The sequence below is a fragment of the Ursus americanus genome, chromosome 26 (assembly GCF_024610735.1).
Source record: "Ursus americanus isolate L20-20 chromosome 26, mUrsAme1.1.p, whole genome shotgun sequence".
Lineage (NCBI taxonomy): Eukaryota > Metazoa > Chordata > Mammalia > Carnivora > Ursidae > Ursus > Ursus americanus.
In genome coordinates this window covers 19,138,791-19,162,288 of record NC_142152.1, presented here as the reverse complement: position 1 = coordinate 19,162,288, position 23,498 = coordinate 19,138,791, and the positions used below count along the sequence as shown (strand labels likewise).

Sequence of the window (23,498 nt, the reverse complement as noted above, 5' to 3'; positions counted from 1 at the left end):
AAAACCAGATTCCACACAGAAATCTGTGCTTTCAGCTTATCTTGAAAAAATCAGAAGACCTGGCAATACTGGGCCTGTAGTTCATCATGGGAGCAGTTTGTGGCAGCTGCAGGCGACTGCCCTTTTAGATGGGATATGTCCTCTCTAGCTTACCACAGTCCCCACCACTTCCTGTTGGTTTACACCTTTATTCACTCATATTTCCTGCTTGGCCCCAGTAAGTTTTTAGGCCTTTGAGTTTGTATATTCTGTTATGAACAGTGGGAAATTAAGGAAAGTTTTATTTTATTTTATTATTTTTTAAAGATTTTATTTATTCATTTGAGAGAGCGTATGAGAGAGACAGCGCACAAGTGGGGGTAGGGGCACAGTGAGAGGGAGAAGCAGACTCCTTGCTGAGCAGGGAGCCCAATGCGTTACTCGATCCCAGGACCCTGGGATCATGACCCGAGCTGAAGGCAGATGCCCAACCAACTGAGCCACCCAGGCACCTCTTTATTTTATTTTTTAAAGATTTATTTATTTATTTTAGAGAGAGAGAGAGAAAGAGCAGGGGGAAGGGGTAGAGGGAGAGAATCTCAAGCAGACTCCCCGCTGAGTGGGGAGCGGGACATGAGGCTTGATCCCACAACCCTGAGATCATGACCTAAACCAAAATCAAGAGTCAGATGCTTAACCAACTGAGCCACCCAGGCGCCCCAAGTTGATGAAAGTTTTAAAGAGAGTGAGGTGATTATGTATTCATTCATTTATTCATTCAGCAGACATTGATTAATTAAACATATATGCCGGGTTGTACAGTGTTCAAAGATAAATGAATTCCTGACGTGCTGTGGGTTAAAATCTAGTGGGAAAATGTTGAAAACTGTGGTGTATAGATTTGAGAATGGAAACATTGGTAATCGGAAGACCAGTTAAGAAGCTGTAAAGTCCAAGTCTGAAGTAATAAAGGCCAGAATTTAGATATTAACAGGGGTACTTGGGAGGAAAAAAAGAGAAAAGAGATGGGAAAGATATTACAAAGGAAAAATCACCAGTTCTTGATAACAGATTGGAATATAGAAGGTATGAGAGTGGAGAATTCAAAGATGATGAGGATTTTGAGCTGTGAATTAGGAAATCTGTGATGCCACTAACAGAAACAGGAAATAAGAAAGAATCCATTTAGCCTCTGTGTGTGTGTGCCGGGGAGGGGGGGGGGCGTGCCAAGGAAAGGGAGCTTTGGAGTTTGGAGATGCCAGTTTGAAGTGTCTTTTGTTTTGAGTTCAGTGTATTGACATATGCACATATTAAGTGTTTTTAAAAGGAAAACTTAATTGAACTCTACATCAAAAACTAATGATGTATTATATGTCGGCTAATTGAACATAATAAAAAAATAGAAAAAAATTTTTTTAAAAAGAAAATAGAAATGTCAAGATTACATGATTAGAGGTAGATATCACCATTCCATCCTTGGATTCCAGGGGCATACTGGGAGAAGTGTTTAAGTGTAGTTTACAAAATGTTTGCTTTGGGGTCTGTATAGTTAGAATTTATAACCTTGTTCGAATCCTCTCTTGAATGTATAATTTTCAGATTTATGTTGCATAAGTTTAACTTTCTCGGAGAATGGAAGATACTGTATGAATTCAAATGCTTAAAGATATTTTCTGAGTATCAGTACTACCCTTCAGAATTTAAATCATAATTGGCTGTGTACCTATGAGATATCCAAAGGATGAAGTGTTGTCATAACTGTTGTTTCATTGAAATTGCAGGTAGCAATTTTCCTCTTATGATCTTACGTTTGGTTCCATCTGCACTTTTTTTTTTTTTAAAGTAAGCTCTATGCCCATTGTGGGATTTGAACTCACAACCGCGAGATCAAGAGTCGCATGCTCAACTGACAAAGCCAGCCAGGTGCCCCCATCTGCTTGCCTTTTTTTTTTTTTTAAAGATTTATTTATTTGAGAGAGAGAGAGAAAGAGAGCACTCATGCACAAGTAGGGTGGAGGGCACAGAGGAAGAGGGAGAAAGAGAATCTCAAGCAGACTCCCTGCTGAGCACAGAGCCTGATGCAGGGCTCAGTCTCACAACCCTGAGATCATGACCTGAGCTGAAATCAAGAGGCCTATGCTCAACCAACCGAGCCACCCAAGTACCCCCCTGCATCTTCCTTTTTTTTAAAAAAAGTTTTTACTGTGGTAAAATATATAACATGAAAATTGCCATTTTAACTATTCTAAGTGTACAGTTCAGTAGTTTTAATTATATTCACAGTGTTTTATAACCATCACTACTATCTGTTTCCAAAACTCTGTCATCACCCCAAACAGAAACTCTGGACCTGTTAAGCAATAACTCCCATTCTACATCCCCGTCAACCCCTGGTAACCTCTAATCTACTTTCTGTCTCTATGAATTTACCTATTCCTGACATTTCATATAAGTGGAATCATATATATCTTTTTGTATCCAGCTTCTTTCACTTAGCATAATGTTTTCAAGGTTCATCCATATTGTGGCATGTGTTAGAACCTCATTCCTTTCTTCATTTGTTTGTCTGTGTGCTTTATTTAAGTAATCTCCACACCCGCTGTGGGGCTTGAACTCACGACCCTGAGATCAGGAGTCGTGCTCTTCTAACTGAGCCAGCCAGGCGCCCCAGAACTTCATTCCTTTTTATAGCTAAGTAATATTTATTGAATATATGTATCATATTTTGTTTACATATCTACTGATGGACACTTCAGTTGTTTCCACCTCTGGTTGTTGTGAATAATGCTGTAATGAACATCAGTGTAGAAAGAGTTGAGTCCTTATCTTCAGTTATTGTGGATATGTACCTAGGACTAGGATTGGCTTGGTGCCTTTTAACCATGAACTCACACATGTAATAGTAAGTGGCCCCTCTTGATCACACTGTGGAACACACAACTTGTTACGTGAGTTCCCACTACGTGCATAAACTAGATTTTATCCACTTTGTTTATGGATTAGCTCCTTGGTCACTGTCCCCATACATTTATACACATACATTTATACAAAAATACACTCTAGCTTTTAGAAGGAGTATGACTTGCCTCCCTTTGCTGTTGCTGATTTTATAAACAAGCGATTTTATAAGAGTGGCTGTGGTCGTAGTTTGAATGAGAAGAAAGTAGGGAAGAGGAGGAAGAGCCCAAGAGTACTGGACTACAAGTCAGGGGATGAGTGTGGTGATCTGGTTCCCAAAGACTGAACAGATTAGAAATGAACGTGAAAAGAGATTACTACCTCAAAAATAAGTGTACTGATAAGAGGGAAAAGAGAGAACTTTGCTCTTATGATTATCCATGTCCATCTTCTATAGGTTGAAAAAATGGCACATTAGTTGAAGGAAACAAAGGGGAATGCCCAGAAGAAAAAGAAAATATTGGTAAGTAGCCAATACAAAGTAATACCCCACTTTTCGATAGGTCAGATTTCTGCACATTCTGCTTTCTTATTCCTGAGAGCTCTTAGTCAGTGGAAAGGGATCTCGGAGCCACTACAAGACCTGTCACAAGGTCTACAACCCTTATTCTTTTGGAGAGGCTCTCATTTGCATAAGTTGACATAAAAGTCTAATAATTATGGCTTTCTGAATTACATCCCATTGATTTTAAAGATTTAAAAAAAATATGTGATGGCAGTTTATTGAAGGAATCATGCATATGACAACACTCATCAGTGATAACATAGCATGATGTCAGGGAAAACTAGCTCGAAAAGCATAGCAATCTCGGGCCATTTGATGGCAGATGGGCAAATGGTCCTTTAGAACTGTGGCGCCTGGAGGCATCCCGGGTTTGCAGAAAAATATAACTGATGATCATAATCATGACCCTGCATCGTAAGTCACTTTAGAAATATTTGTAGCCAACATTGGTAAAATAAAAATGGTATGTTACTTAAAGGGAAAGCATCCTAGACACATTTGAAGAAATGTACTTATGTGGTTGCCCTATTCCTTGCTTTATGTATCAGGTATCATCGTAATATTTCATTCTTTCTCATTTTGTCATTTTGATTCAACATATTTGAAGCGGTAGGTATTTTTCATTTGATAACAAGAAAGGGAAAATAGGTTTTCACTTCTCTTCCCACAAATTCCAGTGTAAACAGTGACAAAAGGCACTGATCCTTGTAATTACTCTTCCGCACATAAATGCATGGGTTTGAAGGCAGAAATAGCTTATCACCTTAGGTTTTTATTATATTTGCTCACTGGGGCAATATTAACCCTCTCCTGACTGGTAGTATCTTCCTGTCTAAAAGTTTTTCACTCTTAATGAATGGGTAAGAAAAGGCCTTGTGACTTGTGAAGAGAGAGAGGCAGCAAGAGCAAGGGCTTTCCCCATGCAGTGATTATTGTAGCTAAGTCAAGCCCGAAACAATGAAGAATGATGTCAGGCACTGCCTGATCTCACTTTGGTATAACACCCAAATGGTTTCATTGTATAGAATCCGCCTTTTTGACACTTGTCTAATGATGTTTTAATTAAAATGGAATAAAATACAGAAAGAAGTGATCTGTTTATGGGAAAGAATTTTATATTTGTTGGTAACTACCAGTGTATCAATTCTAATTCCTTTATTGGGAGTGTTTGATCTTAGGGTTGGCAAGACCTTAAAAGAGATCTCATTCAACCAGCCTTCTGATGTGTGAATCTACCCGGGACAATGTGGTCAGACTTGAGCTGGGCCCTTGGGGCAAGAATCCTCTCCTCACCACCAGGACAACGGCTCCTACTTTTAGGAAGTTTTTCCCATTCAGTCTCTCCCCTTGTAGTTTCCATGCTTAGAAGTCTTATTACAGCTCTTTGGCAGCATTCTAAAACAAGTTGATTATTTAATAACCCTTTTTTATTTTTTTGATGCTTGAAAAAATTTGTTACAAAGTTTTTCAGTGGTTTTCATATCTGTGCCAGTTGTCAGTCTTATCCCTTTCTACCAAATATCTCTTCAGTACCTAAGTATTAATGCTATCATTGTCTGATTGGAAATTTTCTTTCTATATATAGCATGAAGAAAGTTGCTATTCTGCTAATATAAATATTTTCACTCTATACCTTTTTTTGATTTTGATTTAGATTTGATTTTTTTGATTTGATTTAGAATTTCATTCCACTGTTAGGTTTATTATTCAGTTAGTAATGGATGCCTATAATCTTAACAAATATAGTGACTCGTTTATTTTCTCCCTACTCTTTCCTAAATATATCTGACTTTTTTGAAGTATTTACATTCCTTTCACCCTTAGGAACAAGCAGGGTGTTATATGAGCTGTAGTTTTTCTGACTTTAATGCTTTTCCTTAAGTAAAATATTGGGACTAGGGGTGCCTGGGTGGCTCAGTTGGTTATATGTCTGACTCTTGGTTTAGGCTCAGGTCATGATTTCAGGGTCATGAGATCGAGCCCCTTATCAGGCTTCACACTCAGAGCGGAGTTGGCGTGAGATTCTCTCCCCCTCCCCCCCCCATGCTCGTGTTTGCTCGCTCTGTCAAATAAATAAATAAATAAATAAATAAATAAATAAATAAATAAATAAAATCTTTTAAAAAAAATCAGGACTATAACAGAAAAATGGAAAGCATCAAGTGGTGGGATATGATATTTTCAAAGAAATTAAAAGTCTATACTGTTTTTAATTTTTAAGAGTTAATATCATTGGAATAACATGCAGTTCCTAAAACAAGAAGTGTTTTTGTTAGCTCCGTTAATAGAAATATGTATAAACTAAAAAAAAAAGCTAAACACAAAATATTATGCAAATACTGGTTATAACTTGTAGTAGTCTCTGAGACGGCCCCCGTGATCCTCACCTGGTGTTCATGCCCATTGTCACACATTTCGTTAGGGGAGGTCTGTAGGACCAGTGGAATATAGGGGAAGTAATAATGTATGACTTACAGGGCTAAGTCATAAAAAAAATCACGACTCCTACATTGTTCTCTCCTGGGTTTCCCACTCTGGAGGAGTCAGCCACGATGTTGTAAAGATATTCAAGGTTCTTGGGAGAATCCACGTGGAAGGCAGCTGAGGCTTCCTTCCGACAACCAGCATCAGCTCGCCAGCCATCGAGTGAGCCATCTTGGAGGTGGGCTTTCAGCCTCGGTCAAGCCCGCAGTTGACTGCAGCTCCAGCCTGCATCTTGACTCCAGTATCATGAGAGACCTTGAGCCAGAACTAGCCAATTAAGCCACTCTCAAATGCCTGATTTACAGAAACTGTGAGAGAATAAATGCATATTATTGTTTTAAGCAACTACGTTTTGGGATCATTTGTTGTGCAGCAATAGGAGACTGCTGCGCAGCATCCCAAATATGTATTGGTTTGATAAATAGAAGAGAACTTGGACAATGTAATTAATGTTTAGTATCCTTTAGATTGGGGGAAGTTACTTCAGTTTATCACAATTTTAACAATGTGTTTGATTAAAGAAATTCAATATAGCTACAGAACTAATAGATTCAGAAAAATAAAATTATAGTTTCTCCTAAAACAATGTGACTAGATTAGGTATTCATTAATTATATTCTCTTAAAATCTATTTATACAAGTATATATGATCCCCCCCCTTTTTAAAGATTTTATTTATTTGAGAGAGAGAGTATGAGTTGGGGGAGGAGCAGAGGGAGAGGGAGAAGCACACTCCCTCTGAGCAGGGAGCCTGATGTGGGGCTTGATTCCAGGACCCCGAGATCATGACCTGAGCCGAAGGCAAACGTTCAACCAATTGAACCACCCAGGTGCCCCTATTTTTCCCTTTTTATGTCACTTTGCGGTTTATTCCTATTGTCAGTTTCCATTGAGAATCTTTTTGGACACTCTTCTAGGTGCTGATGGGCTACATCAGTAAACAAAGATTCCTGCTAAGAACTTAATTCTATCGGAGGAACACAAATAATAAACAATACATAAACTACCTAATATGTTAGAATGTGATAAGGTGCAATAGAAAAAGGAAAAGATCAGAGTAAGGAGTATTGAGAGAGCAGGCAGAGGTAAGGGACACATGAGGGAGGGAGGTTAGTATTAAAGATAGGTCTTGATAAGAAAGTAGCATTTGAATAATGATTTGAAGGAGTTGCAGGAATTTGTCAAGTGGATGTATGTTTCAGGCAGCAGGGACAGCTAGAGCAAGGCCCTAAGGCAGGAACATGTTTGACATGCACGCAGACGTTGGTGTTAGGGGAGTGAGTAAGGTGAAAACTTAGATAAGGTCAGAGGTAATGGGGAGGAAGGCCAAGCAAGTGGATCCAGGAAAGCTTTTGTTGGAATCTTGCTGCTCTGGGGGAAATAGGAAGCCATTGCTGGATTTTGCAGAGGAGAGACATGCTGTAACGTATTTTAAAAGGATGACTTTGTTTGCTCATTAAAAATAGACTCTGGGGGGAGTAAGAGTAAAAGCAGAGATGTGTTAAGACAATATTAGAGTAAATCACGTCAGGGATGATGGTGGCTTGGGCCAATGTGGTAGCTCTGAGTGATCAGAAATGGTCAGATTCTGGGAATGTAATGAAGGTAGAGCCAGCAAGAAACAGATCAAAAGTTCTTGGTCGTATATAGGAAGACTTTTGCATGTCGATGCCAGTCTAACTTTCCAGCTTCATCTCTGATCATTCTTCTCTGCTCTACCTTCTCCTCCCACCCCCATATCCATTTTTCTCTAGAGTCGTTCTAGATGACCCTTCCTAGGTGATCTACTGGACAAAACTGTGGGCTCTAGAATTGGACCACCTGGGTTTGATTTCTGGCTCTTTTCGCTTACTACTGTGTGGTCTTACCTAGCTTCTTATGCCACAGTTTTCTCATTTCTAGAACGGGGATGTTAATAAACAGAACCTATCTCACAGAGTGGTTTTGTAAGATTAAATGAGATAATGCATGTAAAACACTTAACGAAGTGCTTGGCAAGTATTAAGGTCTTAGCTGCTATTACTGTTACCTCAAATTTTGTTCCTTTGGCCACAGTCTTTTCTCTGCATTAAATGCTAACCCTCTTTTCTATACTCTTCCACTATGTCTACTTTTTGTTTTGTTTCTGAAATCTGTCTGATAAAAATTTTGGAGGAAATCAAAAAATGAAATCAAACTATCCATAATATACCTATCTCTTTTCATCTTTTAATAGTTGCTCTGGTCTTTATCCACATGTCTGTATTATTTGTGTAGTTCTGTTCATTTTTCATGATCAGTTCAAATGTCATCTCATGATGTCTTTCCTAATCCTGTAGGTAGTTAGTCCTTTAAGGTTTTGGGCTCCTCTAATGTTTTTATGATTAACTTAAGAAGGTGTGGTTATTTGTGCCCGTGTCTGTCACCTCTGCCAGACTGAGCATCTTTAATAAAAACCTCTGTTTATTCACATCTAATTCTCGAGCGCCTAGCACTGAGTGGGCATCGGTGAACATTTGTAGACTTGGACGCTGGAATGGAGCCTGCTAAGGCTCCCACTTCAGCCTTTCTTACATCTAACGGCCAGATTCGTATTTGTGACACTCCCTTGCTCAAAATCTTCAGTAGCTTTCCCTTCCTGCAGAATTTAGTCTAAACTCAGCTAAGTATTTGGTGTGCTGTACTGTCTGACCTGACTTTGCCTTTCCAACTTGCTTTCCTATCACAGTTACTCAAACTAATGTGTTCACTGTTCCCCAGACGCCTCCATCCCTTTTCTACCTCCAGGTCTCGAATCATTGTTTCCTGAAAAGCACTCCTCTCCTGTCTCAATGCCCCTTCTCAGGACCCTCTTCAAATGCCACTTGTCCCACAAAGCCTTCTCAGTTATTCCAGCTGGACGTAATCTCTTCCTGCTTTGAAGTCTCAGAGCATGGTAACTGAGCTACTTGTCACATTTAACTTCACAGAGGTAGTTAATGGACATGTTTGTGGTTTTTTTTTCCTATTTACTGTAGTCTCTTAAAGGGCAGGTCTAAGATGATTCATCTTTGCATGCCATACTTTGTAAGTAGCACTGGGCAACTGATAATTTCTGGAATGGCTAAGTGAATGCATATGTGAATAATAGGATTCCTGGAGTAGCACTCCTATCCATGAGCTGGTCTGGAGGGGGATGGGGAGCTGGGTATGTGATACGTCACCATAGTAAGACTCTGGGAAAGGTGGTACCCCCTTCCCTGATGCTTTTGTCTCCAGATATTATTAGCTCAATTGTACCAAGTCTATTCATGAGAAAGTTGCTGATGTCTAACATCAGCCTGTTCCAGGCTCAGTACGTGAGTTTGGGAATACAGAAGATACTATGTACCCTCACCTTAGACACCCTTCAGATAGCAGAGTGTTCCAGGATTCTGGCCCCTGTATTGGGTATGTAGGTCCCAACTTACATTCCTGAATGAGGCATTGCTCACTGTGCTGAATCTGTTTCAGACTTAACTAACTAGACCAGTCTTGGTTTTGCTTTGCTTGACTAACCTATGCTCTGGGTGGTTTAGCTAATCCATTTCCGTAGTTCAGCTTATTGTTTAAAATTTTCACTCTGGTTAAATTTTAAACTTGCATTATGTTTAATTTTTAACTTCGTTACAGCTAGCTTCTCTGTGGAGCTCAAGAGAATTGGCAGTGGGAGCTTCCCTAAGACTTTCTGGTGGAACTTTCTAGTCACCTGTCCCATTCCATTATTTTAAACTGTTGAGAAATACTGTGTCATTTTATTCAGGTCAGACAATACTAATATTTGTTTTGGGAGGGCATAGAAAAATTTAAATAGTAGTCAGGTGTCACCATGGTACTGTTTGACGAAAACAAGTCCATTCTTTTTGAAATCTGATTTAATGCCTCCAGGCCCTTTCTCACACTCATGCTCTATTCTGGTCCTCTGTATTCCATCCATTCAATACTTAAAGTTCTCAGGGTTCTCCCTGTGTCACTTTACCAGGTTAATTCCTCTCTCTGATTTGGGACCCAGCTTAGGCCTCTCCCTTTCCACTTCTATCCTTCCCCTTCTGAAATGAGTTACTTGTGTCTTAGTCCATTCCTACAATATTCTGCATGTTCCCATAAGAGAACTTACCAAAGTATGTACATGATAGCTGTTGGTTTACTTGTTTATTTCTTCTAGGAAGCTGAAGCCCCAGGAGATGGGTCTATATCTGATTCCTCTTCTGTATTGAGAAGCTAGCGCAGTGTCTGGTGTATATTAGACATTCAGTAAATGCTTGTTAATTAGACAATTCAATACCCAGCTTTCTAAATTCATCACAAGGATATTAACTTTCCTACTCTTGAGCTTAGGTTGTAAAAATGTGAAATAGTAGGGAATTCATAACATTATTACATAGCTACATGTTTTGTAATTGTAAATATAACATTATTTAATAATATAAAAACATTACTGGGTAATCAGTGTCCTGTATAAAAACACAGAATTCAGTTCCTGAGCAACTTCAGCCCTACAAGCAATAATGCTACTCGTTGGCACTTAACTATCATAAAAGTAGCTGAACCAGACAATCATGTGTACCCAGGAAAAAAAGTGGCTAAGGGAGGGGCAAAGGATCAAGAAGGGAGTGAGTTAACAAAACGCCACCTAGTTAGTTGCAAACTGGCACAAAGGTGAATGTGGTTCATGAAGCTCGTTGGATTCAGAAGGGCTGAAATAGGAGCAAAGAGTAAGAGGCAATCGACAGTGGAAGCAAGGATTCGTGGGGAACAGGCAGACATGAGCAGGTGAGCACCCAAATGGGGCCCAGCTTCTGTGGGATTGTGGTCTGTCGGTGGGTGACATGGAAGAAGGGAATCCGGAGTGTGAAGCTCTAGGGAGGCTGCCTAGGAGCTATTCCTGTTTACTCTGAGGACAAAGATATACTGAAAAGACCCTGGAAGGAAATGAGAACAGTGACCAACACTAGCTGGCACCAAGGTCTCAAAAGAATTGAAGAGGGGGCTTTGTTGGGGTGAATAGGCGAAAGTGGGCAAGAGATGTTGAGAAGACCAGTTCTGAAAGGAGTGAATTTCAGTACACTGATGTGTATACTCCCCAGGCCGTAGAAAGTACACTTGACTAGCTGCATTATTTCGAGTAGCATATAAAACATAATTGACGCATTTGGAGAAACAGTCCTGCCTTGGAAGTTTGGAATCGTAATCTTCCAATAGGTAGGTAATTAATCTGTTGGAAAGAAGACAGCTATTATATTCTTGTTAAATGGATAGGATCCAGTGCCTGAGTTCTTGGATCACTGTTCATCCTTTCAGAGTATTCATTCAACACCTACTGTGTGCTAGCACTGTTCCAGTGCCAGGAACACATCAGTGTATTAGGCAAAAATTCCCACCCATAGGTAGCTCACAAGAGGATGGCGGGGAGCAGGGAACCAAAAACACAAAAACACTGAAGTAGTAAATTATACAGAAGATGGAAGGTGCTATGGAAAAAAATAAACAGGGAAGGGAGGTGGAAGATGTGTACGTGGCCAGGTGGGTTGCAATTTTAGATCGGGTAGACAGGGAAAGTCTCAAGAAGGTGACATTTGAGCAAAGACTAACAGTGAGCAAGCTTTGCAGGCTGGGGTCGCGTGGAAAAGGACGCCATTCTACATACTCTAGATTGTAACCCTTTCTAATACCATTCTTAGCGAATCTTAAAGAAAAATGAGCTTGCAAATGGTGTTAGAAGGTAGGGATTGAAAGCAGCAGGGGTATTGGATGTTTTCATCCTTCGCTTTCTCTGAAATGTTTATTTACCCTGAACACCTGGTATGACTCTGCACTTTTTCACTCCTTGAAAACAGATACCTAGCGTGCATTTTTTCCCCCTTAAAATCTCTTTTGGAAGAAAAACAAACTGTGTGCTTAATGGAAATGAAAGCTGGAGAGGTTTTTCAGAAACCACAATAATAGAGAAGCTTCTATGGAATTAAGTCACAGAGGTAGAGGAGGCTGGTGATCGGAAAGCCCCTACCTGCTCTTCCCGAGGGAGAGAAGGGACCAAGGACTGGATATGGCTTGAGTTCTGGACTAGGCAAGGGTCCATTAATACTCAGAGAATCTGAAAGGGTTGTTTTTGTTTTCAGTTATTTAGATTGATCTACACGACCAGCCTGTTTGCTGTAGAAGAAGAATCAGCGAAAGGGAGTGATTTAAGATGTGAGTATGAAGCTGGCCAATCAGCTGCCCTATTCCAGTGTTGGTTTCCTGGGATAAAGTTTCCTTTGAGACCCTAAAAGATTTTTGGGTTTGTTTTTTTTTTTTTTCCCCCTAGCCCAAACCTGTAATCTTAACTATCGTAAAGAAGTCCAGCCCTGAATTGTGTTCAAACTGATAATTCTAACTCTGCCCTTTGGTACCTCAGAACTACTGTAGTTATTTTAAATAGTTTAAACTCCAAATGCAATTTACTTCAATTTACATTATTTTATATAGTATGTCACCTTTGGGAAGAGAGACATTTTGATAAAATGAACCCTAGGAGGTCAAGAGACTTGAGAATGACTGAGAATCCTCAGTCTATACTCCAGATAAACTCAGTTATTCTGTTAGAAATAAAGGGACTGGACAGTGGGACTTTGGAATTAGATCGTGTTTAATCATCTGCTTACATAAGAAGTCCAGAGGTGAAAGCTGGAACAGGACACTCAAACCTGTTTTGATCAAAGTACATAAAGGGAAATTAAGGAAGCCTTAATGTTAGGGGACTGTTATGGCATTCTTTATGAATACCAGGAGAAAATGAAGCCTGGAACACAGACAATATAGCTCATCCAGGAGACATTTTTTCATGTAACCGTACTCTAGGTTTTCAGCATCGTTTGTATCCAACCTGCTATAATAATACACAGATCTAGAATAAAGCTGAGCACTAATGCTAAGATTTTTGTCTTTGCTAAGAGCATATTAAATAATATAGGCAGTAACTTGCCATAAGGGAGGCTTTTGGAATCAGAAAAAGAATGGTTGGCAAGAGTGAAGACTGGTTTCTAATCAAGATTTCATCATTGACCTGCTTTATGACTTCCAGCAAGTCATTGAACCTCTCTGGCTTAATTTGCCCATCTGCCTTAAGAGTTTTTTGGGGTTTTTGTTGTTATTGTTGTTTTGTTATGTTTGTTTTTTTTTTTTTTTTTTTTTTAGAGAGGGATTGCACAGAGGGAGAGAGAATTCCAAGCAGACTCCACGCCAGATGGGGGGCCTGATGCCAGGCCCAATCTCACAACCCTGAGATCACGACCTGACCCTGAATCAAGAGTCAGACACTTAACCGACTGAGCCAGCCAGACGCCCCCGTCTGCTTTAAGTTCTTACTAAGATAACATGGCCTGAAACCTGTGAAGGATGTTTTTTAAAACCATAATGGTCCGGGAGCCTAGCTGGCTCAGTTGGAGGAGCATGCAACTCTTGATCTGTGGGTTGTGAGTTCAAGCCCCACGTTGGGTGTAGAGATTACTTAAATAAACAAACAAAAAAACAGCCCACAATGGTCTATTTAAGTGTTTTTAAATTAAGCTGATTTCCCTAAAACGTGATTGTATGTACAAGCCACTGGCAGTATCTTTGGTCACCCGTTAAGGTAGTGGTCCAGTAGCCTGAGTTTTGAAGGCTGTAGACACCCCGATGCTAGTGACTTGATAACTTTGTAACTTTATGACTTTAATTCAGAGATTGAAACATCTTAAATCAATCAAAAAAGACAAAAGAGAGGGAAAGAAGGAGGGAGAGACGGTTAGTGAATGATCTAAAGACAAAACTGCCAAAATGGAAAGGAAGACAATTAGACTCAACAATAGAGCAGGGTGGCAGAGAAAGCCTTGCGTGTGAGAGATCCACCCTACACCTGAAAGCAGAGAATGGGGAAATAGAGTTTAAATCCCATTTTCCTTTTGCAACAAGATACTCTTCAGAAACAGGTGCTAAGGAGCCTATGTTACCCTCGTCTAGCTTGTTATGCTGGTTTGAAAAATAGAGAAGGAGCACCTTGGGGGAAGGGGTGGGATTTCTATAGTGGGTGTTTCTTCCTTTACAAGTATAAACAAAAGACCAGTTGGTCTAACCACGCATTTCTTTGTCCTATAAGCCGCTGTAGGTGTATGAACAGCGCTGCTGCTGCATCAAAAGCCTAGACTCACCACATCTTGGGAAGAGAATGGCCACTACCTGGGGGGCAGCCTTTTTCATGCTGGTGGCATCCTGTGTTTGCAGCACTGTCTTCCACAGAGACCAGCAGACTTGGTTTGAGGGTGTCTTCCTGTCTTCCATGTGCCCCATCAACGTCAGTGCCAGCACATTGTATGGAATTATGTTTGATGCAGGGAGCACTGGAACACGAATTCACGTTTACACCTTTGTGCAGAAAATACCAGGTAAGTGTAACTGATACCCTCACCAGTGCCTATTAATCCACACTTCAGCCTCTTCTTCCAGAAACAAATGTGCTGAGAGTATGCGATATGAATTATGGTAACTTACAGCTACTGAGTGTCTTTCTTCAGAGAAGATTTGGGGCTATAATTGAACATATGGTTTAATTCAGTGTGAAATTAGATCTGGGTTGCCTGTAGCCTGAAACCCATATGTCCAAGAAGTACAGCTGTAATTTGTCCTTTTCTCTAAAGGTGGTTGATGCCCCAGGGTCCAGAATATTGAGAATATTGGAAGTGGTCATGAGAGAGGATCACTGCCATCTTTGGAGAAGGAGATAAGGGGACCTAGAAGATGAACTTTTTCTGCATTTCCGGTGTTCTCAAGTTACTTGTAGAGACTAGGGACAGCAGTAGGAGCTAGGTGTCCATGCTGAGAAATGCCAGAGGGGCTCTCAAGAATTGCCTGTCACCTTCTATCCCCCTACCCAATACTCCTGCAAGCTACTCCTCACAGGTGGGATTACTTGGGATGGCTTGGAGGAACAGCAGCTTAATTGAGCCCTTGATACAGGGCCCACTATCAAAAGCAGCCCCATTTTTGGTAACCAACCATCTCTCTTCTGTTTTGTTCCATGGACAAAATAGGACAGCTTCCAATTCTGGAAGGGGAAATTTTTGAATCTGTGAAGCCAGGACTTTCTGCTTTTGTAGATGAACCTAAGCAGGTGAGGTTTTTTTTTTACAATTAGATATTTAGATTCTTAATGTTTTGAGAACTTGACCACACCACTGCTGTTAAATGTCTCCTGCTGTTCACCGCTGACATTGCGGCCATGTGTAAGATCAGTTTTCTGCCCTCGGCTATACTGGATAGCAGGAATTATACACCCCAAGCTCTCTAGGGCTTGGGCAGAAGGAGGCTAGAATAGATTGTGGACATGCAGGGATGACACCATCTTTTAAGAGATTGCTCCCTTTGTGTTTAATGTTTAAGATTTTGAGTGGAAGCCATTAACTGCATTGATGTAGATGCAGAAAATAGACATGGAGTTCTATAGAGTGTGAGATATAAACATGGCAGTTGAGTCAACGTCGACCCAGTGAACTTCGTTTCGAAGTACCCTGATCTAGGACAGACAGTGCATGCTTATACTCTAGAAATTAGGCGAGAACTCATGAAAACAAAAGTCTTTGGTATTAGAGGATAAATGGAGAATTTTGTCGTGACTGTATTTCACAATTGAGCACCCATAATGTGCTACACCCAGTGTGTCAGAGGCCACACTGAAATAGAATAAGGCAGAATATTGAACTTTGGTAGCAAATGTAAAGGTATTGTTCCGTGTTACAAGCATAATCATTAACCAAAGGAAAACCTTATATTAAAAATAGCTTGGGGGGTGCCTGGGTGGCACAGCGGTTAAGCGCCTGCCTTCAGCTCAGGGCGTGATCCCGGCGTCCTGGGATCGAGCCCCACGTCAGGCTCCTCTGCTATGAGCCTGCTTCTTCCTCTCCCACTCCCCCTGCTTGTGTTCCCTCTCTCGCTGGCTGTCTCTATCTCTGTCGAATAAATAAATAAAATCTTTTAAAAAAAAAATAAATAAATAAAAAATAAAAATAGCTTGGGGGAAAAAATGTCTTGGGGCGCCTGGCTGGCTCAGCCGGTAGAACATGCAACTCTTGATCTCAGGGTTGTGGGTTCAAGCCCCACGTTGTGTGTAAAGATTACCTAAAAGTATAATCTGAGGGGGCGCCTGGGTGGCACAGCGGTTAAGCGTCTGCCTTCGGCTCAGGGCGTGATCCCGGCGTTATGGGATCGAGCCCCACATCAGGCTCCTCCACTATGAGCCTGCTTCTTCCTCTCCCACTCCCCCTGCTTGTGTTCCCTCTCTCGCTGGCTGTCTCTATCTCTGTTAAATAAATAAATAAAATCTTTAAAAAAAAAAAAAAGTATAATCTGAGGGGCGCCTGGGTGGCTCAGTCGTTAAGCGTCTGTCTTCGGCTCAGGTCATGATCCCAGGGTCCTGGGATCGAGCCCCGCATTGGGCTCCCTGCTCGGCGGGAAGCCTGCTTCTCCCTCTCCCACTCTCCCTGCTTGTGTCCCCTCTCTTGCTGTCTCTCTGTCAAATAAAATCTTTAATTAATAAGATAATTTTAATTAATAAATAATTTTTAATTTAATTAAATAATTAAAAGTCATTTAATTAATAAATATTAATAATTAATTTAATCAATAAATTAAATAAATAAATTTAATTAATAAATAACTTTAATTTAATTAACAAATTATTTAATTTAATTTTAATTAATTATAAATAAATAATAAATAAATTCATTTTATTTAATAAATAAATTCATTTTATTTAATAAATAAATTTAATTATTAATTAAATTTAATTAATAATTAAAGTATAATCTGAGGAAAAAATGGCTTGACCTTGAAGAACTGAGAAGATGTTTATTTTCTCAGCTCACTGTTACGAAATGGTAAATGCATCAGAAACTTAGGAGCTGCTGAAAGCAACTACATTATCAGAAACTGATTGGACATTTAGAGGAGATTGTGTTGCGGTTGCTAGTAATTATAATCTAGAGGCAGCGTGTTATCAGATTAGATGCTCACTCAGGGAAACAGTGGATCTAAAATAACGGTTTTTAATTTCATAAATTGAGTATGTACTGTGTACGGTGCATGTAGGTGCTGGGGATGCAAATAGGAACCTGGCGTGTTCGGTCCCTACAGAGATCATAAAACCATAGCACAGCAGCTACCCCAGCATTTGTGCAGTGAGTCCACACGCCGTGCCTCCTCTAACGCAGTCCGCAGTTCTGTAGTGGTACGAGGCGTAGCTCCCTCATAAATGTGTAGGGAGGAAACCAAGCCCTATGTTAAGCCACAGGGCTAGCAAGCGAGTCTTCTAATTCCACATCCAGTGTTTTCTTCACTATACCCAACTTCCTGGCCTAAAACCTTATTTATGAGACACAAAATAACAGTCAATTAAAATGGCCATGCTGTAACAATCATTTTTGTTATTAATCAAAATTAAATGGATTTTCCTTCAAAGAAGCCTACTTCTCTGGGTTTCTTCTACAGAGCAGAGAGTGGTTGGAGCCCTCTGCTGCCTCACTCTTAATAACCCCCAGAGCATGTTGAGAGAAGAGACAAGTGCCCCTGAATGACTGTTCCCTGGATGAGTAGGTCATCTCTTTTGAAGGGTGCCGAGACTGTTCAAGAACTCTTAGAGGTGGCGAAAGACTCAATCCCCCGAAGTCACTGGAAAAGAACCCCAGTGGTCCTGAAGGCGACAGCGGGACTGCGCTTACTGCCAGAACAGAAAGCTGAGGCTCTGCTCTTCGAGGTAATTTTTGAAGTCCTTTGCATCTTGGGTGATTCTTTCCCCTATGTGAATACTTTCTTTGTGGGTTTTTAGCTCTCTGGTGTGTGACTGCTCCCTTTAGCGTTCCGTTCCACCCCACCGTTGCTAAAGCCCTGGGTAACTGGGCTCTTATTGTAGCTACTTATTTACATTTGTAAACGTTACTCTTGAATTTATATGGCTTTTCCGGAAGAAGTTTAAAGCACTTTCTGTCCGTGATATTCTTGGTTCTCCTAACTTGTTAAAGCAGAAGCAAAGAAATTCCGTTGAGCTCACTTTACTGAGGTAGAAGTTAAAATGTGTACATTTTAAGTGTACGGTTAAATGAATTTTGACAAATACAGAAGGTTCCTGGTACCCCTTTGCAGCCAGTTTCCCCCTCCCCTGAAGTCAGGCAACCACTGATCTGCTCTCTACCATTGTAGATTAATTTTACTTGTTCTTACGTTTCATATAAATGTAATTACACAGTTTATGGTCTTTTTCTTTATGTCGGACTTTTTTTCTCTCAGCCTAAAGTTTTTTTAATTAAATTTTTTATTTTAATCCCAGTATAGTTAACATACAGAGTTATACTAGTTTCAGGTGTACAAGATAGTGATTCAGCAATTCTGAACATTACTCAGTGCTCATCCATGATAAGTGCACTCTTAATCCCCGTCACCTGTTTCATCCATGCCCCCTCCCCTCCCCTCTGGTAACCATCAGTTTGTTCTCTGTAGTTAAGAGTCTGTTTTTTTGTTTGTCTCTTGGTTGGTTTGTTTTATTTCTTAAATTCCACATAGGAGTGAGATCGTTTGGTATGTCTTTCTCTGACTTATTATGCTTAGCATTATACTCTCCAACTCCATCCACGTTGCAAATGGCAAGATTTCATTCTTTATGGCTGAGTAATATTCCATCATTTGTTCCCGTTTATGTGTACCACATCTTCTTATCCATTCATCTGTCGAAGGACACTTGGGCTACTTCCATAGTTTGGCTATTGTAGACAATGCTGCAATAAACATAGGGGTGTATGTATCCCTTTGAATCAGTGTTTTTTGTATTTGGGGGGTAAATACCCAATAGTGCAATTACTGGATTGTAGGGTAGTTCTATTTTTAACTTTATGGGGAACCCCCTACTGTCTCCACAGTGGCTGCACCAGTTTGCATTCCTACCAACAGTGCATGAGGGTTCCCCCCCTTTTTTTAACATCCTCCCCAACACTTACTGTTTCTTGTGTTTTTGATTTTAGCTATTTTGACAGGTACAAGATGCTGTCTCATTGTAGTTTTGATTTGCATTTCCTCGATGACAAGCGTTGTTGAGCATCTTGTCATGTGTCTGTTGGCCATTTGTATGTCCATTTCAACTTCCTGTTCAGATAAAAAATTTAAGTAGCGGGGTGCCTGGGTGGCTCAGTCAATTCAATGGCTGCTTTCGGCCCAGGTCATGATCTCAGGGTCCTGGGATTGGGCCCCACATCGGGCTCCCTGCTCACCAGGGAGCCTGCTTCTCCCTCTCCCTCTGCCTCTCCCTCTGCTTGTGTGCTCTCTCTCTCTGTCTCTGTCAAATGAATAAATAAAATCTTCAAAAAAAAATTTAAGTAGAAAGCTTTTTTAAACTCAAAATTTTTAACATTACTGAGCACTTATTTTGCAAAAAACATGTAAACTAGTAAGATTTAAATTCCATATTGTGAAGAATATTCATAGGTGGGATCCCATTATAACAAAAATCACAGTTGGAGTGCCTGGGTGGCTCAGTGGGTTGAGAGTCCAACTCTTGGTTTTGGCTCAGGTCATGATCTCGGGGTCATAGGATCGAGCCCTGAGTGGGCTCTGTGCTCAGCTGCTTGAGATTCTTTGCCTCTCCTTTGCCCTCCCCTTAACCCCTTCCCACATGTGCATGTTCTTTCTCAAGTAAATCAATAAAATCTTTTTAAAAAATCACAGCAAAAAATGATTCTGTATATAAGTGTGCTAATTCAGAGCTCAAAATCCATTTTCCTTGGACTGTCAGCACAGAGGGCTGTCCAAGGACAAGCTGCCTCGCGTGTGTGCATGAGAATCTGAATCCTGGTTCCTCATTCATTCATTAATTTATTCAGCATATGAGTGTTTACTGTGTACTGGGCACTGGTGACGTTCCCCGGCGCCGTGCTACACAGAGCAAAAAGTGACAGTCAGTCTGTGTCCTGGTAGAGCTCGCATTCTGGCTGCAAGTGAACAGAAAGGAAACAACTCACTACAGAGTATGTCAGGTCCTGTAGATGACATGGAGAAAGAAAAGCAGGGGAAGTCAGCTGGGGAATGCAGGTGGTGGTGTGTGGGGTTCTGCTTTAAATAGGTTGGCTAGGGAAGACCTCATTGATGAGATGGATTTGATCAGAGACCTGAGAGGAATGAAGAAGCAAGCTATATAAGACATTTCTAGGAAGAATATTCCACGCTAAAGAAATAGCAGGTACAAAGGCCTAAAGCATGGAGTGTGCTTGGTATGTTCAAAGAATAGCATCCAGGAGGTCGGTGGGGCTGGATGAGTGATGGAAGAGGAGTAGATGAGGTCAGAGAGAGGAGAGGGGTTTATCATGTAGGGCCTTAAAGGCAAGTGTAAAGACTTTGGCTTTTTCTCTAAGAAGGAAATCACTGGAGGGGCTTGGGCTGAGAGGCAGGATCTGACATCTGTTTTCAAAGCACCACTCCCGGGGCGCCTGGGTAGCGCAGACGTTAAGCGTCTGCCTCCGGCTCAGGGCATGATCCCGGCGTTCCGGGATCGAGTCCCACATCGGGCTCCTCCGCTGGGAGCCTGCTTCTTCCTCTCCAACTCCCCTGCTGTGTTCCCTCTCTCTCTGGTTGTCTCTCTGTCACATAAATAAATAAAATCTTTTTTAAAAAAATAAAAAATAAAAATAATAAAAGCACCACTCTGGGGGTGCCTGGGTGGCTCAGTTGGTTAGGTGTCCAACTCTTAGGTCTTGATCTCAGGGTTGTGAGTTCAAGACCTGCGTTGGGCTCCTCGCTGGGTGTGGAGCCTACTTAACTAAGTAAGAAAAGGGGCAGGCGCCTGGATGGCTCAGTCGGTTAGGCATCCAACCTCACGGCTCAGGTCATGATCTCAGGGTCGTGGGGTTGAGCTGGCTTTGGGCTCTGTGCTCGGTGGGGAGTCAGCTTGAGATTGTCTCTCTCTCCCCCTCCCCTCCAACACATGGTCACACTCTCTCTCTAAAATAAATAAAAATCTTAAAAAAAAAAAAAGAAGAAGCACCACTATGGCCACTGTAATAAGAATAAACTGTGGACAGGGGAGAAGAGTGGAGAGGGCAAGAGCAGAAACTCTCTGTGTTCTTCCCTGTTCTCTTATCTATCTCTTTAAAAGCTTATTTATAGATCACTAAACTAGCTTTTCCTAGATGAACAGGGTCCAGAGGTCATCACATGAAGTATTTCATCCTATCAAGAATGAGAACAGCCAGCAGACCAGAGTTCCTTCTATTCCTGTTTGTTCTTCCCCCTGCCTCGTGATAATCATATAAAAAAATAAGACATAACACCCATGTCATTGACCTATATTTATGGAGAGTCAAGTGTGTGTGAGATGTTCATTCCCATCTCCTGAAATAGGATAAATAAATCTAGATCTGGGGTCTCTGTGGACTCTTGAGGACTTAGCCATGTGCCAGAATCTGACAGGGGCTGACAGCAGAGTACCCCAGCCTGTGGACATGAGCCCCCTTTATGAGCAGGGGCAAAGACCTGAAGAATTTGGTGCGAGAGTAGAAGAAATGCTTCTGTCGCCTCAGGAGCTGCCCAGACCCAACTCTTCTCTACCATCCGTTTATCTTGTTATCTAAGAAATGAAGTGGGAAAGGGTCCTCCTAAGCTTGCTTCGTGCCCAGGCAGGATTAATAAGGTGTTTAAAAAAAATTTACAGGATCCTGATTTGAGCTGGAAGGGGTCAGTTGTATGCCCTTTCCTAGGTTCAGTTCACCTATAAATTTCGATAGGTTGAGATTTATTTTAAAGTCAGAGGAATCCCTGTGTTTTTTGTTTTTACAAGAAACCAGTAATGGCTTGTGTAGTTCCTTCTCTAGTTTTTACAGAAAAGGAATGTTTTGCCAGAAGTTCATCAGGGAAATGGAGAGTGTAGTTTTCTAAGCCTTAATAAAATAGAGCCGAAATACGGAAATCTTCTTTATTGCCTTAAGGAATCCAGGCTTTTTCCCTTTTTCTCTAGGTAAGAGAAATCTTCAAGAAGTCACCTTTCCTGGTACCAGATGACAGTGTTGGCATCATGGACGGATCCTATGAAGGTGGGAGAAGTGTTAATACATGTTCTGGGGGAGAGGGCCAGGATTAATAAAAGATTTGATTCAAAGAACTGGAAACAGGGATGGGGTGCTGAAGTAGAAGGAACTAAATAAGGAGAAACAAGCAAAGAGAAATGCGCTAAGAGGAAATGGAAGGACAAGGAGAAGGAAAATGTGTGTTTTAGACACAAAATTTAGAGAACAGAAATGAGGTTAAGGAAGATGGGGGAAATGCTCTGAGATGTGATCGCTCTTCTTCTCTCTTTCAGGCATCTTAGCTTGGGTTACTGTGAATTTTCTGACAGGTAATATATCCTCAAGTTTATTCTGAGGCGTTAACTGGGTTTCACACGGGGTCGAAGAGTAAATATCCCTTTTTGCTTGTATTGTGTTTAAAAAAAAAAAAAAAAGGAAAAGGTAAGTTAATGCTTATAAGCTGTCTTCAAGGCCTCGGCTGCCACAAGAGTCCTTATAGGTCAGCACTGGCGTACAGGCTTCGGGGCCAGGGAGCTGTGGAGTGCTTCCGGAACACCTGCAGTGTACAACAGAGCAGGAGAGAGATTGCAGACAGCAGTGTTGGGCTGTCCCAGAAGCAGAAGATATTCAGAGCTGGCTCTCATTCACAGGTCAGCTGCATGGCCACAGCCAGAAGACTGTGGGGACCCTGGACCTGGGGGGGGCCTCCACCCAAATCACGTTCCTACCCCAGTTTGAGGTGAGTTATTTACACGAAGGCCTGGTTAGCAGCCCACTTGGCAGGCGTATCATGGTGCTACGAACGTGGTGCTCCATTTGCGGACGGCAGCTCCACCACAGATAGGTTGAGTGGAGTCATTAATGACTGGGTATGCCTCCCCTTGCCCCCTCACTGTGCAGAGTCCCTTTGGTCCCTCCAGCCTTGTGAGATCAGCAGCTTAGTCTGTCTCTTTCATCTCTGATTTCTGGGGGAGGGACAGGGATGGTGGTGGTAACACCTTCAGACCATTGCAGATCCTGAATAGTCTTTTTGCTTTTTCTGATTTGCAGAAAACCCTGGAACAAACCCCTAGGGGCTACCTCACTTCATTTGAGATGTTTAACAGCACTTATAAGCTCTATACGCACAGGTGAGGAGGGGGACAGGGAGGAATAATATTTCATGTTATATGATTCTCCTAACTTTTCAAAGCATTTTCACATCTGTTATTGTATCTTACTAGCCTTACAAAAGTCTCTGCCAACCCCCAGAGGTCTGGTAACTGAAACCAGAGCCATTTACCGAAGCCTAAGGACCCAAGAGTTTTTCCATTCTTGGCCTCAAAAGTATAGAACTTAAAGAGTCAAAAGTTTTCTCTAGAGTGGGGTGCCTGGGTGGCTCAGTCGGTTAAGCATCTGCCTTTGCTCAGCGCATGATCTCAGGGTCCTGGGATCGAGTCCCAAACAGGCTCCCTGCTCAGCAGGAAGTCTGGTTCTTCCTCTCCCTCTATTGCTCCTGCCCACTCGTTCTCTCTCTCTCTCTC

General features: G+C 41.3%; 1 protein-coding gene across 6 annotated transcripts in view; it reads left to right on the top strand.

Annotated features, from left to right (window-relative positions):
* Positions 1–23,498, top strand: part of ENTPD5 (ectonucleoside triphosphate diphosphohydrolase 5) — a 38,521-nt gene that overhangs the window by 2,296 nt on the left and 12,727 nt on the right. The window contains exons 2-11 of one of the 6 annotated variants that reach the window (XM_087856131.1): positions 1,823–1,902; positions 3,335–3,400; positions 12,043–12,115; positions 14,040–14,325; positions 14,971–15,050; positions 17,544–17,687; positions 21,927–22,002; positions 22,269–22,304; positions 22,626–22,714; positions 23,026–23,105. In XM_087856131.1, the coding sequence (XP_087712257.1) occupies positions 14,109–14,325; positions 14,971–15,050; positions 17,544–17,687; positions 21,927–22,002; positions 22,269–22,304; positions 22,626–22,714; positions 23,026–23,105 (722 nt within the window). In that variant the 5' untranslated portion in view covers positions 1,823–1,902; positions 3,335–3,400; positions 12,043–12,115; positions 14,040–14,108. Of the gene's footprint in view, positions 1–1,822; positions 1,903–3,334; positions 3,401–10,540; positions 10,697–12,042; positions 12,116–14,039; positions 14,326–14,970; positions 15,051–17,543; positions 17,688–21,926; positions 22,003–22,268; positions 22,305–22,625; positions 22,715–23,025; positions 23,106–23,498 lie in introns of those variants that run through there. The other 5 variants (XM_045807842.2, XM_045807840.2, XM_045807841.2 and 2 more) reach the window with 5 other exon arrangements.